Here is a 19,490-nt window from a genome sequence, read left to right as displayed (position 1 = left end):
GGAATCAGTGAAAATCTAGATATGCTGGTTTTCAAGGAAGGAGATAGGGTGAGGAAGGCTGTTATACAGCCATTGTGTTAGTACGCATAGCCTCTGACTCCCCGCTATTTGAATTTCTCTGCACCCAATGAAATAAAAAAGAAGTTTGAGTAACGTCATTTGCTCAAGGGACTTACCTTTCATTTGTGCAAATAAGGTTTCTGTGGTGAGACACCAGATAAACTCAACTTCCTCTTTCAACAACAAATGTGTCAGTTATCAGCAGGATCCATGCCGCCAGAGTAAAGCTTTTTACCCTTTGCTCCCTGCAAAGAAACAAGAGTGCTTATCCCAGCTAAACTCCAGGGTAAGTTAATGCCTAGCACCTGGGGATTGGTGGTTTCATGTGGGAAGATTGGTGTGATCATAAAGATCAGAACAGAGGTGTATGTGGGGCCAGTGTCTGTATTAAAATTGTCACTGGTTTCTCATCTCAGACGTCTTACAACAGGAGCAAAGATAATTACCGTTGAATTTGACCAGAGTCCAGAGTTAACGTTAATGCCATCAGTCTTCTTCATTATGCCAGGAGCATGGAGTCTATGATGCAGCTCACTCTTTATGAGCGCTCTTTATAGAGTGGGACCAGAGAAGATGACACAAAGTGGTAAGAAGAGTATATTCAGTGAGACTCATTGGGACAACTTGACATATTCAGCCAATAAAAGTAAATTTAATTTTTTATGGTGTATAATTTATCTAGCTGCATAATGAAGAAAAAATTTTAGGTATAAAATCCTTGTTTTGGAAAATTTAGCTTTCAGAGATACTGAGACAAATAGTAGAAGGTAGGATAATAGATTCTGGGGGCTGAAAGGGCCTGTAGAGATCCAAATCCCTCACAATACAGTCAGGGTAACTGAGAGACAGTGAAGACACTTTGGTTCACTCAGCTTGTTAGTGGTATAGGTGGGTCTAGGACCTGTGTCTTTAAATTCATGTTCCCTTTCCCCTACAGCAGTTTGCATCTCCCAGAGAATACTGTAAATTTATTTGTGACCCTGTCATAGGAAAGGAGAAAATATCCCAGATGACTTCAGAGTCTGGTCAGAGTGGTTCCTTGATCCTTTGAAAACTACTTTTTGACTGAAGTTCAGCCTTACTGGATAGCAGAGTCCATGAGTGAGGCACTCATTTTTTCAGTTATTATTGCTATTACTCTGAATACCAGCACCTCTGTCCTTCTGAGATAAGATAACTAAATCAAAAGGGGACTTTCAGCTAAGGAATCCCTGAAGGGAGACTGTGCCAAATCAATTGGAACCAGGATAAGTCCAGATAGAATGATACCAGATTCGGCTGTGCTTTCCAGGGGAGTAGGCTCAGTTCCAAGAATCCTGAAAGTGAGAATATTTTTATTTCAGTTGTTCAAATGGATGTGTGGAGTCATTATGATGTCTATTAATTGGAGAATCTATCTCTTAGCAATTGCAGCACAGTAAAATTAATCACTTATGAAAGAAGATGACATGCAGGTATGCTGAGGTGGAAAATGGTGTAAACTATAGTCAGAATCAGATCACACATTTTGTTCAATTGTTTTTGCAATAGTTCCTGTTGAACACAGATTCTCTGGCCAAAAGCAGTTTATTTTGGTGCTCAACTGGGAAAGTTGTAGAGTTCAAGTTGTACAGACTACTCAAATCTGAAGACACCAAATGAATAAACACATTTCTGGGTTGTTTTAGTTTGAAGTTAATGAGTTGGGGTTTCAAAAGACAGGCCAGCCTGCTGGGCTTGGTGGCTCACGTTGTAATTCCAGCACTTTGGGAGGCCGAGACAGGTGGATCACCTGAGGTCAGGAATTCGAGACCAGCCTGGTCAACATGGCGAAACCCCATCTCTACTAAAAAATACAAAAATTAACTGGGCGCGGTGACAGGCGCCTATAATCCCAGCTACTGGGCAGGATGAGGCAGGAGAATTGCTTGAACCCGAGAGGTGGAGGTTGCAGTGAGCTGAGATTGTGCCATTGTACTCCAGCCTGGGAGACAGAGCAAGACTCTGTCTCAAAAAAAAAAAAAAAAAAAAAAAAAAAAAAAAAAAAAAAAAATGGGGTCAGCCTATCTATACTATAGCTCTCTGTAATGGCTCAAGCAAAGAGAACAGAGCTGTTTATAGTAAAATGAGACTTTCTAAAAGTTCTCACAGTCATGGCAATCGCTTCCTGGGGGTCTATGATTTATTTTAAAAGCTTTTGGCAAAAAGGTTTATTTATTCTTCAGATCAGTATATTTTGTGGGGAAGTTTTCTCCTAGTATCAATTCATATACATCACAGGTAGAGTGATAAAATAGATATATCAATACACAAGGAGTCAGAAGTCTATGTTATAGTTCAAGTTCTGCCAATGACTGGTGTGGCCTTTGGTGAGTTATTTCATTTCTGTGGGTCTCAATAATCTTGTCTATTATAATGGGAGAGGGCTTGGAATAGATGGTTTCTAATTTCCTTCCTAGTAATCCAATGATTTGATTTAGACTGTTAGATACCTACGAAGAGTTAAATATTATGGAGTGGTGAATAATGGAATCTTAATAGGGAAATCTATCTAGAGAGGACATTCTGGAAGTGTAGTTCAGATCTCCAAGAGAACTGAGTATCCTTTCCCAATTGGCATTATATTTCTTTCAGGTAATGTCATCATGAGAGCTTCAACTTTTAGACCACAGACAAATGCTTTGTAAGCAATTTCCCTTTTCAAAAAATGAGAAAATGCAAGAAAAAAGATAAAACTTTCTGAAATCTGATTTCCACAGTGACAATGACACTCAGTTGGCATTTCTCAATCTTTTAAAACCAAGGTTCCCAATGAGAAACATAAACATTTCACTACAAGGTTACTGTGAACTTGCCTTCCTAGGAACCAGACCCTGGACTTGTAGAAAAATCTACTCCATCACATTGACATTTTCCAAGTACTAAATGCCCAACAGCTAAGAAGATTTTGTAGATCTGTACTTTCACAGTTTTTATTGTAGAAACAATAATGACATTTTTTATTTTGTTTTCCAAATATATTTGTTATAATAAGGAATATGTTTTTTCAAGTAACACTTATTTTCTACCCTTTCACTTTAAAAATTACTGCTCTAGATATTCTAGTCCTCTGCTACAACTACACTTCTTAGGGGATTTTCTAAATTAAGAAATGTATAGGATCCAACCAAAGGCCCTTGGAGATGACTCTGTGTACAAATAAAGAGGAAATGAACTCACATTTATTTAATGCTTACTGGGTATCAGACATGAAAATAGGTACTTTTACACACATTTTCTTTTTTTTTAATTTTTATTTCAGTATTTTCTTGAACTGCAAGTGTTTATTCTGTTGCATGGATAAATTATATAGCAGTAAATTCTGAGATTTTTAGTGTACCCATCACCTGAGTAGTGAACATTGTACCCAATGTGTAATACTTTTATGCCTAGCCTGTCTCACCCTCCCCCTTCTGAGTCTCTAGATTCCATTATATCACTCTGTATACCTTTGCATAATCGTAGCTTATCTGTCACTTATAATTGGGAACATCTTTTTGTATTATTATTTTTCACTCCTGTGTTATTTTACTTAGAATAGTGGACTCCAGCTCCATCCAAGTTACTGCAAAATACATTACTACAATCCTTTTTATGGCAGAGGAGTATTCCATAGTATATATATACCACGTTTACTTTATCCACTCATTAGTCAATTGGCACATAGATTCATTACACATCTTTGCAATTGTGATTAGTAGGATTGCTGTATCAAATGGTAGATTTACTTGTAGCTCTTTAAGGAATCTCCATACTGTTTTCTATAGAAATTGTATTAATTTACATTCCCACCAGCAGTGTAGAAGTATTCTCTTTTATCCACATACATACCAGCATCTATTTTTCTTGACTTTTTAATAATAGCCATTTGCAGTAAGGTGCTATTTTATTCTGGATTTAATTTGCATTTATCTGATCATTAGTGATGTCGAGCATTTTTTCATGGTTGTTGGCCATTTGTATATCTTCTTTTGAGGAATCTCTATTTATGTCCTTTGAGCACTTTATAACGAGAATATTTCTTTTTCTATTGTTGACTTGTTTGCGTTCCTTGTAGATTCTAGTTTCTAGTGCTTTGTCAGATGCATAGTCTGCAAATATTTTCTCCCATTCTGGGGGTTTTCTGTTTACTCAGATTATTATTTTCACACACATTTTTCTTTAATGTTTAAAACAAATTATGTGGCAGAAACTATTCTAATTTTACAAAAGAGGAAACTGAAGCCCGGGGATATGAAGTGAATTGTTTCAGGCCAGAGAGCCAACAACTGAGACATGATATGATACCAGGTCTTCCCAAAGAACATGATTATTTCCACCCATAAAATGCTGCAACAACTGCAAAAATTATATCTAATTAGGCCACCTTCCTAAATGATTGAAAATCCAATACAGATTCATGCGTAAAAGTTCAGATTCAAACTTTAAGTTGTTGCTTGGTAGTGGTCTAATTGCTTTAATTCATTTTAAGGATAAAAATAATTTTCACTTCCCCTAACAGAGGAAAATGTCTATACTTGCAGAATGTGTCCAAATTTGTGTGTTTTGGATGTCAAACAGGCTTATTTGGAGTTGATATAGATTTATTCAGGAAACAGCAGAGTTTCCAATTCTAGCTACTACTCTTTGGTTCTGGTTGTAAGCGGCTGAATGAAGAACACCAGGGTCATGGAGATCAGATTGTTTTGGATAATTCATGTGAAATTTAGTGGTTAAAAATAAAAGAAAAATGTAAGATGAGGCAAAGCAAGTTAAGTTCCCAGATGACATTTAAAAGTTGTCCTCTAGAGAGTGGGAGGGGCCCCCATCAGCAACTTTTTTTCTGTTTAATTATTTCTTCTCCTCCCAGGATGACAAGCCCACAGACAGGCTTCAGCATCAAATAAAATGGAGAAGTAAATTTGATAAACATGTTTACTTAGTGGTGCCAGTGACTTACTGATGAGTGGTGAAAAGACGGGGAAGATTGAGAGCGAAGATTTATGGAGTTGGTACCAGCTGCATAAGTGGCAGCAGTCGCAATGGTGATGGTATTAGTTAGGGGCAGGGTTCAGAGGGGGAATGCTCATGAAATCATGCCAAATGAGAGCTAGAAGGGAGTTAAAGGTCATCTAGTTTAAGTCATATTATTTTAATAATGAGGAAATGAAACTCACAGAAGGGAAAGAGCATATCAAAGCAGCAGAAAGAATATTTAAATATTACCGATATCCAAGTATCTTAGCTACAAATCCAGTACACTTTTCTAAAAATTCTACTGCTTTTGAGTCTTCTCTATCTTACAGCAAGTCTTGTGCTACTCAGATCATTCCGGTTGTAAAGAAATTCTTCCAGTACTTCTATCTGCAGATTTGTTATAATTTGAATTCATAAGCACAACTCCATAAAGAACGTTAGTTTTGATATAACCCTATCCTGACACCTTGTGGGCGGCAATTTGCCTTATATGCGTAGTGCGTATGCATAAAACTGCTAGAACTAGAACCGAAAACAATAGCTTTTTTTTTATCTCCGAGAAACAGTCTTATCCACAGAAATACCACTTTAAAATATGTTTCTGTCCATATAATAAGTTATTCAGTTAAAAATAACTTCAACTTTCGTGCTTATGAAAAGCCTTATTACAGTTAAAATCATAATAACTCTGACTTGCAGAAAGTCACTTACTCCTGCTGAGACTCCATTTTCTAATCTGTAAAGGATTATAGTAATAATTAACTCAGAATTCTTACAAAGATTAGAGGTAACATGTGAATAGCACTTAGCTAGTTACTGACAGGATGTGGAAATTTCTTCACTGGGACTTAGAAAACTAATATAAATTCTGATGCCATAATAATATAAGCTCACTTTGGCTGTAACTTTGTGAAAACCACAACGCTGAACTAGTTGGTTGGAAAGAGCAGCTGCTTTGGGGTAGATGGTACTAGTGTCTAGTAAGGTTTTGGACTCAGCTCCAATGAATCACATTTAAAGACCTGCCACACATTTGTATTGTGAGAAAACATTTAGTTATTTCCATAAAATAAAGTTTTCAGTGACCAAATTCCTAATTAAGCTTAAGGGATTCCTGTTGGATTTCAAATAGAAAGCTGGATTGCCTGCTTTTAAGCTCTTAGGTGTTCAGATTTCTTAGACCAAAACCTTATTATTCTTGCTTTGACCACATTTTCTTCAGTAGCAGAAAGGAGAAAGATTATGGCTGTTGTTTGGGAGAGTGGTTCATGGGAGAGACTTTACAAGCAAAAATGCCTAAGGCTCTGTTAATATGTGCCTATGCTCTGTAGTCTTACCTTCTCACAGTGCAGCCTACAAATTCAGTAGGAGTTTGAAGAAGAGGGGAGTGAGAGTAGGGTTGCCTGATGTAAGGAAAAAATGGGAGTTGAGATGCGATATTGAGACAGAAGTATTGACCTCTGAGTTGGGCTCCAGGTAAAAAAGGAATATGATGAAGTTTTAGTCACAACATTGTGCCATTTTTATTATCAGGAATATCTTTAGAGACATACTTTGATCTTTGTTTTTCTTTACATTTTTTTTTCTTCAACTTTTACTTTAAGTTTAGGGATACATGTGCAGGATGTGCAAGGTTGTGACAGAGGTAAATATGTGTCATGGTCATTTGCTGAAAAGATCATCCCATCACCTAATTATTCAGCCCAGCATCCATTAGCTATTCTTCCTGATGCTATCTCTCGCCAAACAGCCCCCAACAGACTCCAATGTTTGTTGTTTCTCACCATGTGTCCATGTGTTCTCATAATTCAGCTCCCATTTATAAGTGAGAACATGTGGTGTTTGGTTTTCAATTCCTGCATTAGATTGCTGAGGATAATGACTTCCAACTCCATCCATGTCCCTGCAAAGGAAATGATCTCATTCTTTTTATGGCTGTATAGTATTTAGAGACACACTTTGTAAGTGAATCCTGTTATTTCAGAGATGGTGGCTGATTTTTCTGCTTTTCTTATTAGATTCAAACTCTATGCTGGTCATTCCCTTCAGGATTTGGCACTCACCAACAGACCCTTCTTTCAAGTGAAAAGGCATCTCTTTTAATGGTGCTGACCTTTGGAATAGGAAGCATGTACCCTGGACAGAACACTTCAAACTAGAGGTACCAAGAGTAATTACATCTGTAAGACTGGCATTGGAGGCACTGGGAATTCTATTCTCACCTCTTTCTGGTTAATTCACAACCACAGAAGTACTGACTGAAGTGAGGTTGTAGGGATATGTATTCCACCTTGAAGTGCATTAAGGAATGGATATAGGGTGAGGAAAAGAAAAAAACTGGTGTAAACAACTATGGATAGAAGGGCAGGAAGGCAACAAAGAGCTAGAATAAGGTGTGTAGACAAGAAAATTACTTTGGGAGTTGGAGAAACTTGATGACAAAGATCTAGCTAAGAGTGTAGAAAACCACGATTTTCTAGGAGTGAAAGGGAACAATCAATGAAAGAGAATCCTGAGGGAGGTAAGAAGAGTGTGATAATTCATCTTGAGTAATAGGAAGGACAGCTGTGTTGGGAAGTAAGAAGATTGCAGCTATAAATAAAATTATGCGTGTTGGGAAAGGACAATAGATGAAGCTGACTTCTTCTCACCTAATAATCTCAATTTACTCTTTGAGCTAAGGGCTAAAACAAATAGTCTTCTGAGAAAAGTGGAGGATGGGGAGCAGGAGAAAGAGGAAGAAGCTTTAGCAGAATAGTAAAGGAGCTGATTAGCCACCATGAGAATAGGAGAAGATACTAATCAGGTTCATGCAAAATGAGAGTAGAGGAAAATAATCTTAGACTGGAGGTCATTAATTTCTACTTGTGCCATTTCAAATACACACTAGTATTTTAATGGGATAATTGAGACACTTGGATAGTAAGAAAGAAAATGTGTTGTGGACTTAACCTGGGATTAGGACCTTGCCAGACTGGTACAGCAGAAGAATGAAGAACAAAGAAGTTGAGTATTCTTGTGTAAGAGTGGATAATTTGGCCAACTATTTAATCTGGGTTAGACACAGGAGAAAATAAGGTGAGGGGGGATGCTATGTGAGACTAGGAGAAATTGAAGCATTTAGATATTGAAGGTTTCTGGAAATGTATGGTGCAAGTTAGTATAGCGCAATTTGTAGTGAAGCTCAGTCATTATGTTAGAGAAAGAAAACCATTTGAAGAGTTAGGAATTGATGAGGGTTGACAGATAGTACAACATTGAAAAATACTGGAATAGGAAATAGGTGAATGGATTCAGATTATCAGCAGAAGTGAATGCTGTTAGTTGCTGCATATGAAGTTGCTTTGGAAAAGTGCAAAACTGTGATATCTTTTTTTTTTTTAACATGTTTTATAAGTGAAATCATCTTTGACTCCTCAAGTAGTCTTGAAAATTGCTCAATTCCATTTCTGATTTTTACTTTAAATTCTAATATAATAAGGTGACCAACTATTCCCTTTGCTTTGGACTGTCACAGGTTTAGCACTGAAAATACTATGTTCCAAAAAACCCTCAGTCACAGGCAAACCTCAACTGTTAGTCTTCCTATATACTCCCAAAGCGATTTGGATTCCCTGTGTCCCATTTCTTCAATTCATCTTCCACATGGTTGCCAGCGTGACCTTTCTATTTTTTATTTATTCATTTTTAAAGTATTATTTATTTTCGAGACAGGGTTTTTCTCTGTCACCCAGGCTGGAGTGTAGTGGTGCAATCTCAACTCACTGCAACATCTGCCTCCCTGGCTCAAGCAATCCTCCCACCTCAGCCTCCCGAGTGGCTGGGACCACATAGGCGCGCCACCGCACCCAACTAATTTTTATATTTTTTTGTAGAGATGAAGTTTCGCCATGTTACCCAGGCTGGTCTCAAACTCCTGAGCTCAGGCGATCCGCCCACCTGGGCATCCTAATGTGTTGGGTTTATAGGTGTGAGCCACCACACCCCGCCAACAGCCCGACCTTTCTAAAACACAAGTATGGTGATATCGCATCTCTTTACAGAATCCTTCGATGATTCCTCGTGAAGTGCATTAAAAATCTTTCATGACCTGATCCCATCTACCTTTATAGTCTCTTTTCCCTTTTACTACCTTTCTTGACTCATACCTCCCATTCCACCCTCTCCACCATGTTTTCCTATTCACCAGTTGGGATAGAATTATTATTATTCCTTTCAATATATCATTCATTTTTATATTTTGTGACCCTTGGATGTTATTTATCCATCGCTGGAAATCTTTCTCATCTTTTCTTCTCCAAAATCCTACTCATTCCCCAAACTACTTATTAAAAAATTGACTTCCAGTCTTTCTGTTCTATGCAGACTTTACTTCTGCTTCCACAGAAATGTGTTTGTTACCTCTTTCATGAAATGTTTCTGAAATCTGTTATGGTTAGTTAACTTATGGCTATCCCATGTGACTGTAAATTTATTGAGGGCAACAACCATGTATTATTTTTCTCTGGAATTTCCCATTCCACTCCATCATCCTTTGCCATTAGCGTATAGGACACCCACATAGCAGAACTTCTACTTGGATGAAATCACAAACTGTTAAGATTCAGATGAAATATATTGATAATAATCAGTAAAAACGGTCATGCTTATGGAGAATTTTTGAAGAGATGGAACTTGACCTCAGCTTTGAAAGGTTGCTAGGATTTAAAAAGAACAATGGATACTTCAGACAAAGTGAGATTAACTTTATCTCTTCCCCAACCACCATCTTTATTTTTCTCTCCATCGTGGCAGAAAACGGGAACAGGGTTGGAGAGAAAAATAAAGATGGTGGTGAGGGAACAGACAAAGTTAAAATTTACCTCACTTTTCCTGAGTTATCCATTGTTCTATTTAAATCCTATATATTATCTTTAGCAGCTAAAATAGGACTGGTATCTCTCCTACTTAATTCATAGGAATGATGCTGTGCCAACATGAGGGATTCTCATCACCTGTGCCATTCACTTCAATTGTTGCTATTCACTGATTGTGATGTTAGAGATTTTTAAATGTTACCCCTGTGGGGGTATAGGCTTTTGGCCTTCTCAAGGTTTGCTACAAAATCACTGGCATGAGGCAGATGGATTAATATGAGATAAAGAATACAAATTTATTTAAAGTATATACACAGGAGCCTTCAGAATGAAGACTCAATTTCCCAATAGGTAAGAAAAGCTTATATACTATCTTGAAATTACAGAATAAATGTAGACTCAGAGTATTTTCAAAAACAGTTTTTAGTGGCAAGACAAGTTATTGGAGGAAGAGAGTGAGAGGCTTGGTGACAGAGTTAGCCTTGTTATAGATGAAACCTCTGTCAGAGAGAATAGATGGTAAATGTTTCTTTTCCGACATTTAAAGATGTCAGACTCAGTCTCTCCTGGATCTGAGAAAAGCATAGAATGGGAGAGGCATAGCTACATTAATGGAGATTCTTTGCAGATGCAAATTTTCCCCACCTCAGTCTGTGAGCCCTGAGGCAATCATTTCAAAATATTTTAAGTAAATATATTTTAGGGTAAAATATTTTTATTTCCTTCACCTTCAAAAGACAGGAAGTTTCTCAGGGACACAGATCATTGCGGATGATTCTATATTCTCCATAGAACCTAGCAAATAGTTAATAGGATGAGGCTTATTGAATATATGCTGATTGAGTGTGGGCTTTAAAGCAGCCAAAGTCCTCAAAAAGCCATGGAAAAAAGTAAATAGAATTATTTCCCTTTATGTTTTCTTTTCAAGTGTAGAGAGCTTTAGTGACTATATGATGCAGCCTTCTCACTCCCATTTCAGGTCCCATGTGTAGGTGGATAGCAAGTCATTTTCTGATTTCCTTCACAGAATGACAACCAACCAAAATAAAAGGTTGAGATAACTATGAAAGCAAATCATAAAACTGTCCTTTACCTGAGGTCCAGATAATAGTATTGATGATACCCTGAGATCTTGGATTGTGCTGGTTTCTACCCATAGGATATGTCTGATCACCTGTGATTTCTAAATGATTTATTTTCTCTTTTCTCAGGCCTCTACAGGTATTGCTTTACTGAGGTGAAAAGAATAGGTGCAGGGAATATTGATAGGAGCAGCCCAAGTCAGAAGAAAACATTTTAGGGAAATAGTAGGCATCAGAAATGTATTAGTTGATATATCAAGGTTTTTAATTTGTGCTTAATACTTCTAAACAGAAACTTTGAACTACTGTGTAAGCAGTTCAGTTCAATTATACTTTTTATAGGTTCTTTGAATGCTTACTAGGCTAGGTCCTGTCCATATGGTGATGAACAAAGGAGATCTTTTTGTGGCACTGATGAACTTAACAGCACAGTGAGAGTAATAACCAATAAACAAATAAAAAAAAAACCCAAATTGCAAATGTTGATACTACAAAGAGAAAGAGCACAGAGTGTGAGAGTGTGTAATGATGTATAGATCAAGTGGGTGGTTAAGGTCTCTCAGACCCACAGACTGAGGTTAAAAGAAACCAGACATGTGAATTTTGTGATGTCAGCACAGCTTACTTAACCTCTTTGAGTCTCAATTTTCTTGTTTGCAATGTGGAAATAATCACAGGACTCCTGCGAGGATGAATGAGACAATGAATAAGGTCACCCTTGATGACAGCGGCCTGTATTAGGATGGTGACAGTAGAGGTGGAGATAGATTAAAGATGATTTTACATGGAAGGAAGAATTACCTGGGTTTTCTGGGTTTTTTATTGTCTATGGAGGAAATATAGTGGCAAAGGTCAGAATTACTCCCTAATTTCCAGCTTGAGTGTCTGGGAGGGGAGTGAGGGCACTGACTGAAAAGGGAAGCACAGACTCAGGAATGAATCACCAATCCCACATCCCTATGAGACAGGAACCAAGAATATGTCCAGATTGGAGGGGAGATAAATTGGCAGCACAAAGGGAGCAAACTGCCCACAAATAGGCAACAATAGAGCCAGACTCGTAGATAGACAGAGAGAGGAAGAGAAAGACACACACACACACACACACACACACACACACACACACACACACAGAGAGAGAGAGAGAGAGAGAGAGAGAGAGAGACATTAAGAGAGAGAGATGGAGTGAGGGAACAGAGAGGAGTATACTCTGATTTTAGTCCTTCCATTCCACAGCAAGCTAAATGTTCCCTCCAAGAGAGTCTATGTTTCTGCTCAACCCCAAATAAATACCTTCTGCCTCTCCTCATCATGGGGATTTTACATCTAATGGTCACTAAGAAGATCTGGGGTGGGGGGGAAAAACCCTTCTTACCTTCCCTTCAGCCTGAAGCAAAAAAGAAGTTTTTGGAAACAAGCCATGCAAATCTCTAAGCTCACAATGAACTGTGAATTGCAGAGACATAAGAACCCACATTTAAAAAAAGAAAAGAAAAAAAAAGGTGTGAACTTGACCTCTAGCTTGCTGTTCTGGCATAATTGGGCTCTGCTGTTTAGCAGGGAGATGTGAACAGAACGTGCCTGTTTTGTAAGTGAAACTTTCTACACCCAGTGAAGCTAAAACAAACAGCCATTTCTTTTAAGTGCAAAAGTGGAAGTGTGACTGCAGGGGAATATGGTTATGAACGGTTCTTAGTTCCTGAAATTGTAATGCACTGATGGATCTTTCCTTGCTCTCTCACAGCCTGTGTGTGGACAATAGTTGACAGTAGAAGCAGTGCCAACACTAAAATCAAAGTAGGTGGTCGGGTGGGAACAGTGTGGCATAAGTAGGGACAGATGTTTATTTCTATTCTGACTGTCCAAATAGAGGAATTCCAGTGTTATATAAGTTCCTACTATGGGATTAGAATGGTTCTGCCACAATATGCTCTTCACATGTCACAGTGAAATTGAAATAATGTCTTTTGTAGCAACATGGATGGAGCTGGAGGCCATTATTCTAAGTGAAGTAACACAGGAGTGGAAAACCAAAAACCAGGTGTTCTCACTTATAAGTGGGAGCTAAGCTATGAACATGCAAAGGCATGTGGAGTAATAGTTAAGATAGCCGAATTCTACTAAGTAGTCCCTCCTAGTCAGGGAGAGGAAAGTGACATAGTGGAAATACCATAGGCTTCAGAACAAGCCAGGAATGATAGTAAATCCTATCTTTACCCTTTTTCTAGCTTTGCTACTTAAGGCAATTTACTGAATGCCTGTGAAGCTCAGTTTTTTCATCTAGATCATAGGGTGATAATAGTTCCTACATTTTAGGATAGTTGTGAAAATTAAATTAAATTAAATAATACACTTGAAAACTTCCATTACAGATTCTGGGATACATCCTTGATGGTCACAACATGATAATTATTTCCTGCCTTTCCACTTGTGAGAGTCCCTTCCACCCTCCATTCTAAGTAACACATACATAAGCAAGATGACTGCATGACTATTTAAGACGTATCACAAATAAGAGGACAAATAGGGAGATGGAATAGAACGGGGGGAAAGCAAAAGAATAATTTACAGTAAGAGCAGCTTATAACATCCACACTCCTTTATCTGTGAATTCATCACTTGAGATTCTGTTTTTGTTAGCACAACTCTATTTTCTGGAGCAGGACGTAACATGACATAGGAAGACAATCTGTTACTTATGGGGAGAATCTAAAACCAGGTTATTTCTTTGTTTTTTGTAAACTTACCTCAAACAAAACAAAATAAAAACAATAAACAACAGAAACCCTTCCTCTTCTGAGAAACAACCTCAGTACATTGGTTTTTTTCCACTTCTAGCTCGAAATACAGTAAACATTCCTGCAATATGCACAGAAGGTATGTTTGTGAACTTTGTCATGGGGAGAAGAACAAAGATGGGGGGAAGGGTGTGAATGGAGGCAAAGCCCCTTGTCGTTCCATTTCAAGTCTCAGATCTTCCATTAACAGCTGTGTGGCCATAATAAACTCCTCTCTCTGGGCCTTGCTTCTATCTGTATTATGTGGAGAGTGAATTTAATGATTTCCAAAGGTCCTCCACAGTCTGAAATTCTACAAGATAGTTAAAGCAAAATGAGTAGTCTGTGGCTCTCTTACCATTCTTATCTGCAGACGATCAGCATAATTCCATGTCCAGCCTCTGATAATCTCCAAAGATTACTCTACTCTCTCTATACCTTAATATAACACATAATAAAAACCATACTAAATCATAAAATATGATTAAGGAAGTCCAAGAAAGAAGGAATCTCTTCATAAAGATTACTTTAATGAATAAAGAAAGCATTACATTTTAAACTGTCTTCAAAAATGGTTTCAAAATCCCTGTTTTGCTAGTGTCCAAAGCAGTGTTCATTGTGACTGTTGGATAATTTGCCATGTGAATGTTGCCACACAAGTACAGGATTCTACTTAGAGGTAGAATTGGTGTTTTCCCCTCCAAGATTATACAAAGGAAAATACTCTATTTCAGCTTCTAAATTCATGTATTATTAAAACTTTTTATGTAAATTTGGATACCCAAGCCTAGGGAGAAAGACAAACTGCAGGATAACCTAGAGTCACAAGTTATTATGATAGAATAATGAGGTCACACTCTCAGGTCTTGAAAATCAGCCAGGACACTGACAATGCAGGACTAAGGAGGCAGGACCATTTTTCAAGTGCTTGGGTTCCAAAATAAGAAGCCAGGACCCAATGAGCAAAATGGCAGACAAAGGACAGGCATGGGAACCTAAAATGTGAGGCTAAATTTCTACTCTGGCAATTGGGAGTGAGCAGTATTTAATCTAACCAAGGCTTTGGACAAGACAAATTTGGAGGCAAAATAAATATACTCGAATTGTACGCTGCTTTTGCTGTGATCAGAATAAAAGATTTAATATTTCAAGACATTTTTACCTGCAAAATACAACTTAGAGAATCTCGGGTGGGGGGCAGTTGTGGGACAATTTTATGGTTCCTAAACTGTTACATTGGGTGACTTTGGATCAGTACTGTATTTTCCTTGAGCCTCTAATTCTTTATATGTAAACAGGTCTCTTCTAATTCTAATAGTCTGTGCCTCTGCAAGTATACAAGAGAGATCTCGGTGTTAACTAAAGGACTAATTAACCATTATATTCTTTATTTTGTTTTACTTTGGGCAGGAACCATAAATCCATGGCTTACCTTGACAAATATACTGAAATATTCAAGATGGGTAGCAACAGTACCAGCACTGCTGAGATTAACTGTAATGTCACTAATGTGAAATTTCAATACTCCCTTTATGCAACCACCTATATCCTCATATTCATTCCTGGTCTTCTGGCTAACAGTGCAGCCTTGTGGGTTCTGTGCCGCTTCATCAGCAAGAAAAATAAAGCCATCATTTTCATGATCAACCTCTCTGTGGCTGACCTTGCTCACGTACTATCTTTACCCCTCCGGATTTACTATTACATCAGCCACCACTGGCCTTTCCAGAGAGGACTTTGCCTGCTCTGCTTCTACTTGAAGTATCTCAACATGTATGCCAGCATTTGTTTCCTGACCTGCATCAGTCTTCAAAGGTGCTTTTTTCTCCTCAAGCCCTTCAGGGCCAGAGACTGGAAGCGTAGGTACGATGTGGGCATCAGTGCTGCCATTTGGATCATTGTGGGGACTGCCTGTTTGCCATTTCCCATCCTGAGAAGCACAGACTTAAACAACAACAAGTCCTGCTTTGCTGATCTTGGATACAAGCAAATGAATGCAGTTGCATTGGTCGGGATGATTACAGTTGCTGAGCTTGCAGGATTTGTGATCCCCGTGATCATCATTGCATGGTGTACCTGGAAAACTACTATATCCTTGAGACAGCCACCAATGGCTTTCCAAGGGATCAGTGAGAGGCAGAAAGCACTGCGGATGGTGTTCATGTGTGCTGCAGTCTTCTTCATCTGCTTCACTCCCTATCATATTAACTTTATTTTTTACACCATGGTAAAGGAAACCATCATTAGCAGTTGTCCCATTGTCCGAATTGCACTGTATTTCCACCCCTTTTGCCTGTGCCTTGCAAGTCTCTGCTGCCTTCTGGATCCAATTCTTTATTACTTTATGGCTTCAGAGTTTCGTGACCAACTCTCCCGCCATGGCAGTTCTGTGACCCGCTCCCGCCTCATGAGCAAGGAGAGTGGTTCATCAATGATTGGCTAAAATTAAGATATCTCTTAATTCTGACTTTGTTTACCTACATTCCTTGTCTTTTTCCCAAAGGCCAGAGTTGAAAACCAATTTCTTTAATTGAACCTTGTGAAGAACAGAAATAAGTACTTTTTGTGTGATATTCACAGTCAACAGGGGTGTGATGGTGAAGGCAGAGTGTGAAAAATGTGAGAGAGGAAGAGAAAATAGATTTACCAGATTCCTCTTTGAAATTCAAGCCACTTTCTTATTTAAGAAACCTAGATCAAGTTTTTACAGATGTAAATAAAAGTTGAATTTTTTACCTTAAATTTTTTTCAATAAGTAAGTTATTGTTAATAATGCACAGTAAATTTGTGAGTTTGTCCTAGCATGTAAAAAAATAGCTTTCATATAAAGACCTTAAATTCTGAGTGAGAGTAAAAATGTCTAGTCCTTCTAATGATAAATTTTTCTAACAGGCAAGACAGTGTGAAGAATTCAAGCAACATGTACATAAATTTCAGGACCACAAGCCTGTTACTAAAGAAAAGGCATGGAAATTCAATCATTCCTTAAAAATATGTTGGGTGCCTATTGTACTCTGGGTTGTCACTTTGTTAGGTAGTTTCTTTTTTTTCATAAGTTGTTGGGGGTACAGGTGGTATTTGGTTACATTAAGTTCTTTAGTGGTGATTTGTGAGATTTTGGTGCAGCCATTACCTGAGCAGTATACACTGCATCACATTTGTAGTCTTCTATCTTTCACCCCCTTCCCACTCTTGCACACATAATATCTCATCTTGCCCTCCTAATAAACCTGTGGAAATTGCCAATACAAATGAATCAATGGAACTTCAGAGAGGTTAAGCAATTTGCCTCAGGATCAACAGTGGTTAGCCAAAATTGGTCCAGTGTAATACACCATATATGCTTATGTTGTTCCCTTCTTTTTGTTACATTTATCAGGTCTATACTAAATTACCCTTCAATGATGAAGACACACACTGAAGCTAAACCACATGAGATCAAGTCCATTTCAACATGGTTTGCCTGGAATTCTCCAAAAAATCTGTGGGTTGTGGGTTTGGCACATCAAGCTTCAGACTGCAAGGTCTTAAGTGGTAAATAGATGTGTTGTCCTAATACGGTTCCAAGGTAGAGAATCCTGATGATAATGAGTATAGGAAACTCAAATAGTTCATTATTTCTAAAAAGAAATGTATATTTTAAGGCATGATACAAGTCCTACAAACCCCATAAGTAGGTGAAAAAAGAAACTCTGTAGGGTGATAAACATTCTATAAAACCTGGAAATTTGTGTGGAGTTCACCTAAGCTCACTTTTCCTAAATATAACTATATAAAATTGTAAATGAATTTGTTTTTTAGAAACTTTTAAGATTTCTGTAAACATAATTGACAATATCTGCATTAGAAGCAGAAAGTATTATCCATCGTAAATATGAGAAAAGTATATGTCCTCTTTCTGACAGTCTTTTTATCTTATTTTTTTCAAATGTTATGGGTGTTGTTTCAGCACCATTTTAAAGAATTTGAATACAAACAATCCCTCAGCTTATCAGGTTGAATTTTATGAAGCTTGCTTCATCACTCTTATCTTTTATGTCTGCAATATAAATAGTATAGACATTTGGCGTGAAGGGAGTAGAAAGGAAGTAGTAGTTCTGAGAGTATTCATTTGAACAGAGTGACTATGGAAGAATGAATAGCAAAAAAAGGAGAATTTTTTAAAAAGATCTCTCACTGGGAAAATAAAGAGTTATGCATTTACAAAGTAATTAAACTGGTTTTCCTTGTATTTTATTAATCTGGATCTAATGGCACTTCCTTAGGAGGGTTTTCAGATGTGCTTGTAGTTAATGGCAACATTATTGGAATGACTACATAGACAGTCCTACTCTGAGGATATGACTTTGGAAGAAACCCATTTGGAACTACACATTCTGCTATGTCTGTGGAGAAATGGAACCACAATTCTCAAGAGTCACACTTCATATTCCCTGCTTTCAAGTGGTTGACAAAAGGTAGTGCTTCAAGCACAAGATTTATGGAATAGTGGGCAAATTAAACAACATGCTTTTTATTTTGACTACCATTTAAGTGGAATCTTTGAGTTTTTTTTTGACATGTGAATCTCTAATGTGGTGAGAGAGAAAAACATAAAAACATTCAAGCAATCAACAATTGGTTCTTTAACTTTAAAGGGGATGTCTTACATAATGCCAAAGGAAAATGTGACAGGGCTTCAGCTGATGACATAGCAGTGCAAGAAATCAGTGAAATTGCTTTAAGGTATTACAATAAACAACAATTTTAACAGTTATTCCTATGCTTGTCACAGGCACATAATTTGAGACAAACAAGACGTCAAAACATACATCCTTGAATTAGTTTTTCAAAAAGTCAACACTGAAGCTAAACATTGCCCCCAAATCTCTGCAAGGCATTTATCAAAATCCACATAGAACCCATTCAGTATCTCATAACACTGATGAAAGACTGTTTAAACTTCTGATAGTTTTGGTAAAAATGGGAAGGAATTCAGCAAAAATGGGGGAAATATAATCTTTGCAGCAATTTATATGACCTTAAATACCATTTATGCATGACCGGATATGCTGTTTCTCTTTACATTTTAAAATAGCTTAGAGTGTTATTGGTTAGCCGGACATGGTGGTGCGCACCTGTAGTCCCAGCTACTTGGGAGGTTGAGGCAGGAGAATCACTTGAACCCGGGACATGGAGGTTGCAGTTAGCTGAGATTGTGCCACTGACTGTACTTCAGCCTGGGTGACAGAGAAAGAAAAAAAAAAAAGCACTGTTATTAGATTGTTTGTAACTCAAAGAACAAAGGCTTCAGGGATGAATTTCCCCATTCTCTATGCTGTGTTTATTTCACATTGCATGTCTGTATCAAAACATATCATAAAACCCAGAAATATATACACCTACTATGTACCCACAAAAATTAAAAATACAAAAGCTTTAAATACTACCACAGAGTATAGGTATAACATTTGCCACTGATCAAATGAATTACCCTTATACAATATGTGTTCTGAAGACTGTACTAGTAGTACCAGCTTCTGCTTCTTGCATGGCCCTCAGGAAGCTTATAATTATAATGAAAGGTGAATGGAAGGCAGGCATGTCACATGGTGAGAGAGGGAGCATGAGAGAGTGAAGAAAAAGTGCCACACTCTTTTAAACAAACATCTTGCATGAAATTGTAGAGTGAGAACTCACTCATTATCTTGAAGACAGAACCAAGTCATTCATGAGGGATCTGCTCCCATGAACCAAACACC

The 19,490-nt window shown here is 37.7% G+C and overlaps 1 protein-coding gene across 2 annotated transcripts; it reads left to right on the top strand.

Moving 5' to 3' along the window:
* Positions 1 to 202: 202 nt before the first annotated feature.
* Positions 203 to 17,965, top strand: P2RY10 (P2Y receptor family member 10). 2 transcript variants are annotated; one of them, XM_007992151.3, is made up of 3 exons: positions 203 to 346; positions 7,053 to 7,195; positions 15,160 to 17,965. In XM_007992151.3, exon 3 carries the CDS (start codon positions 15,173 to 15,175, stop codon positions 16,190 to 16,192), a length of 1,020 nt encoding a protein of 339 aa, XP_007990342.1. In that variant the 5' UTR covers positions 203 to 346; positions 7,053 to 7,195; positions 15,160 to 15,172; the 3' UTR covers positions 16,193 to 17,965. The 2 variants fall into 2 exon arrangements, with proteins under 2 accessions (XP_007990342.1, XP_007990341.1); XM_007992150.3 differs by lacking the exon at positions 7,053 to 7,195.
* The last annotated feature ends 1,525 nt before the right edge of the window (positions 17,966 to 19,490 follow it).

Source organism: Chlorocebus sabaeus, chromosome X (assembly GCF_047675955.1).
Source record: "Chlorocebus sabaeus isolate Y175 chromosome X, mChlSab1.0.hap1, whole genome shotgun sequence".
Taxonomy (NCBI): Eukaryota; Metazoa; Chordata; class Mammalia; order Primates; family Cercopithecidae; genus Chlorocebus; species Chlorocebus sabaeus.
This window is presented reverse-complemented; position numbering and strand designations above follow the sequence as displayed.

What these genes read in the sequence shown, in the direction of transcription:
- P2RY10 (XM_007992150.3), top strand. Translation starts at nt 15,173, where the DNA reads ATGGCTTACCTTGACAAATATACTGAAATATTCAAGATGGGTAGCAAC.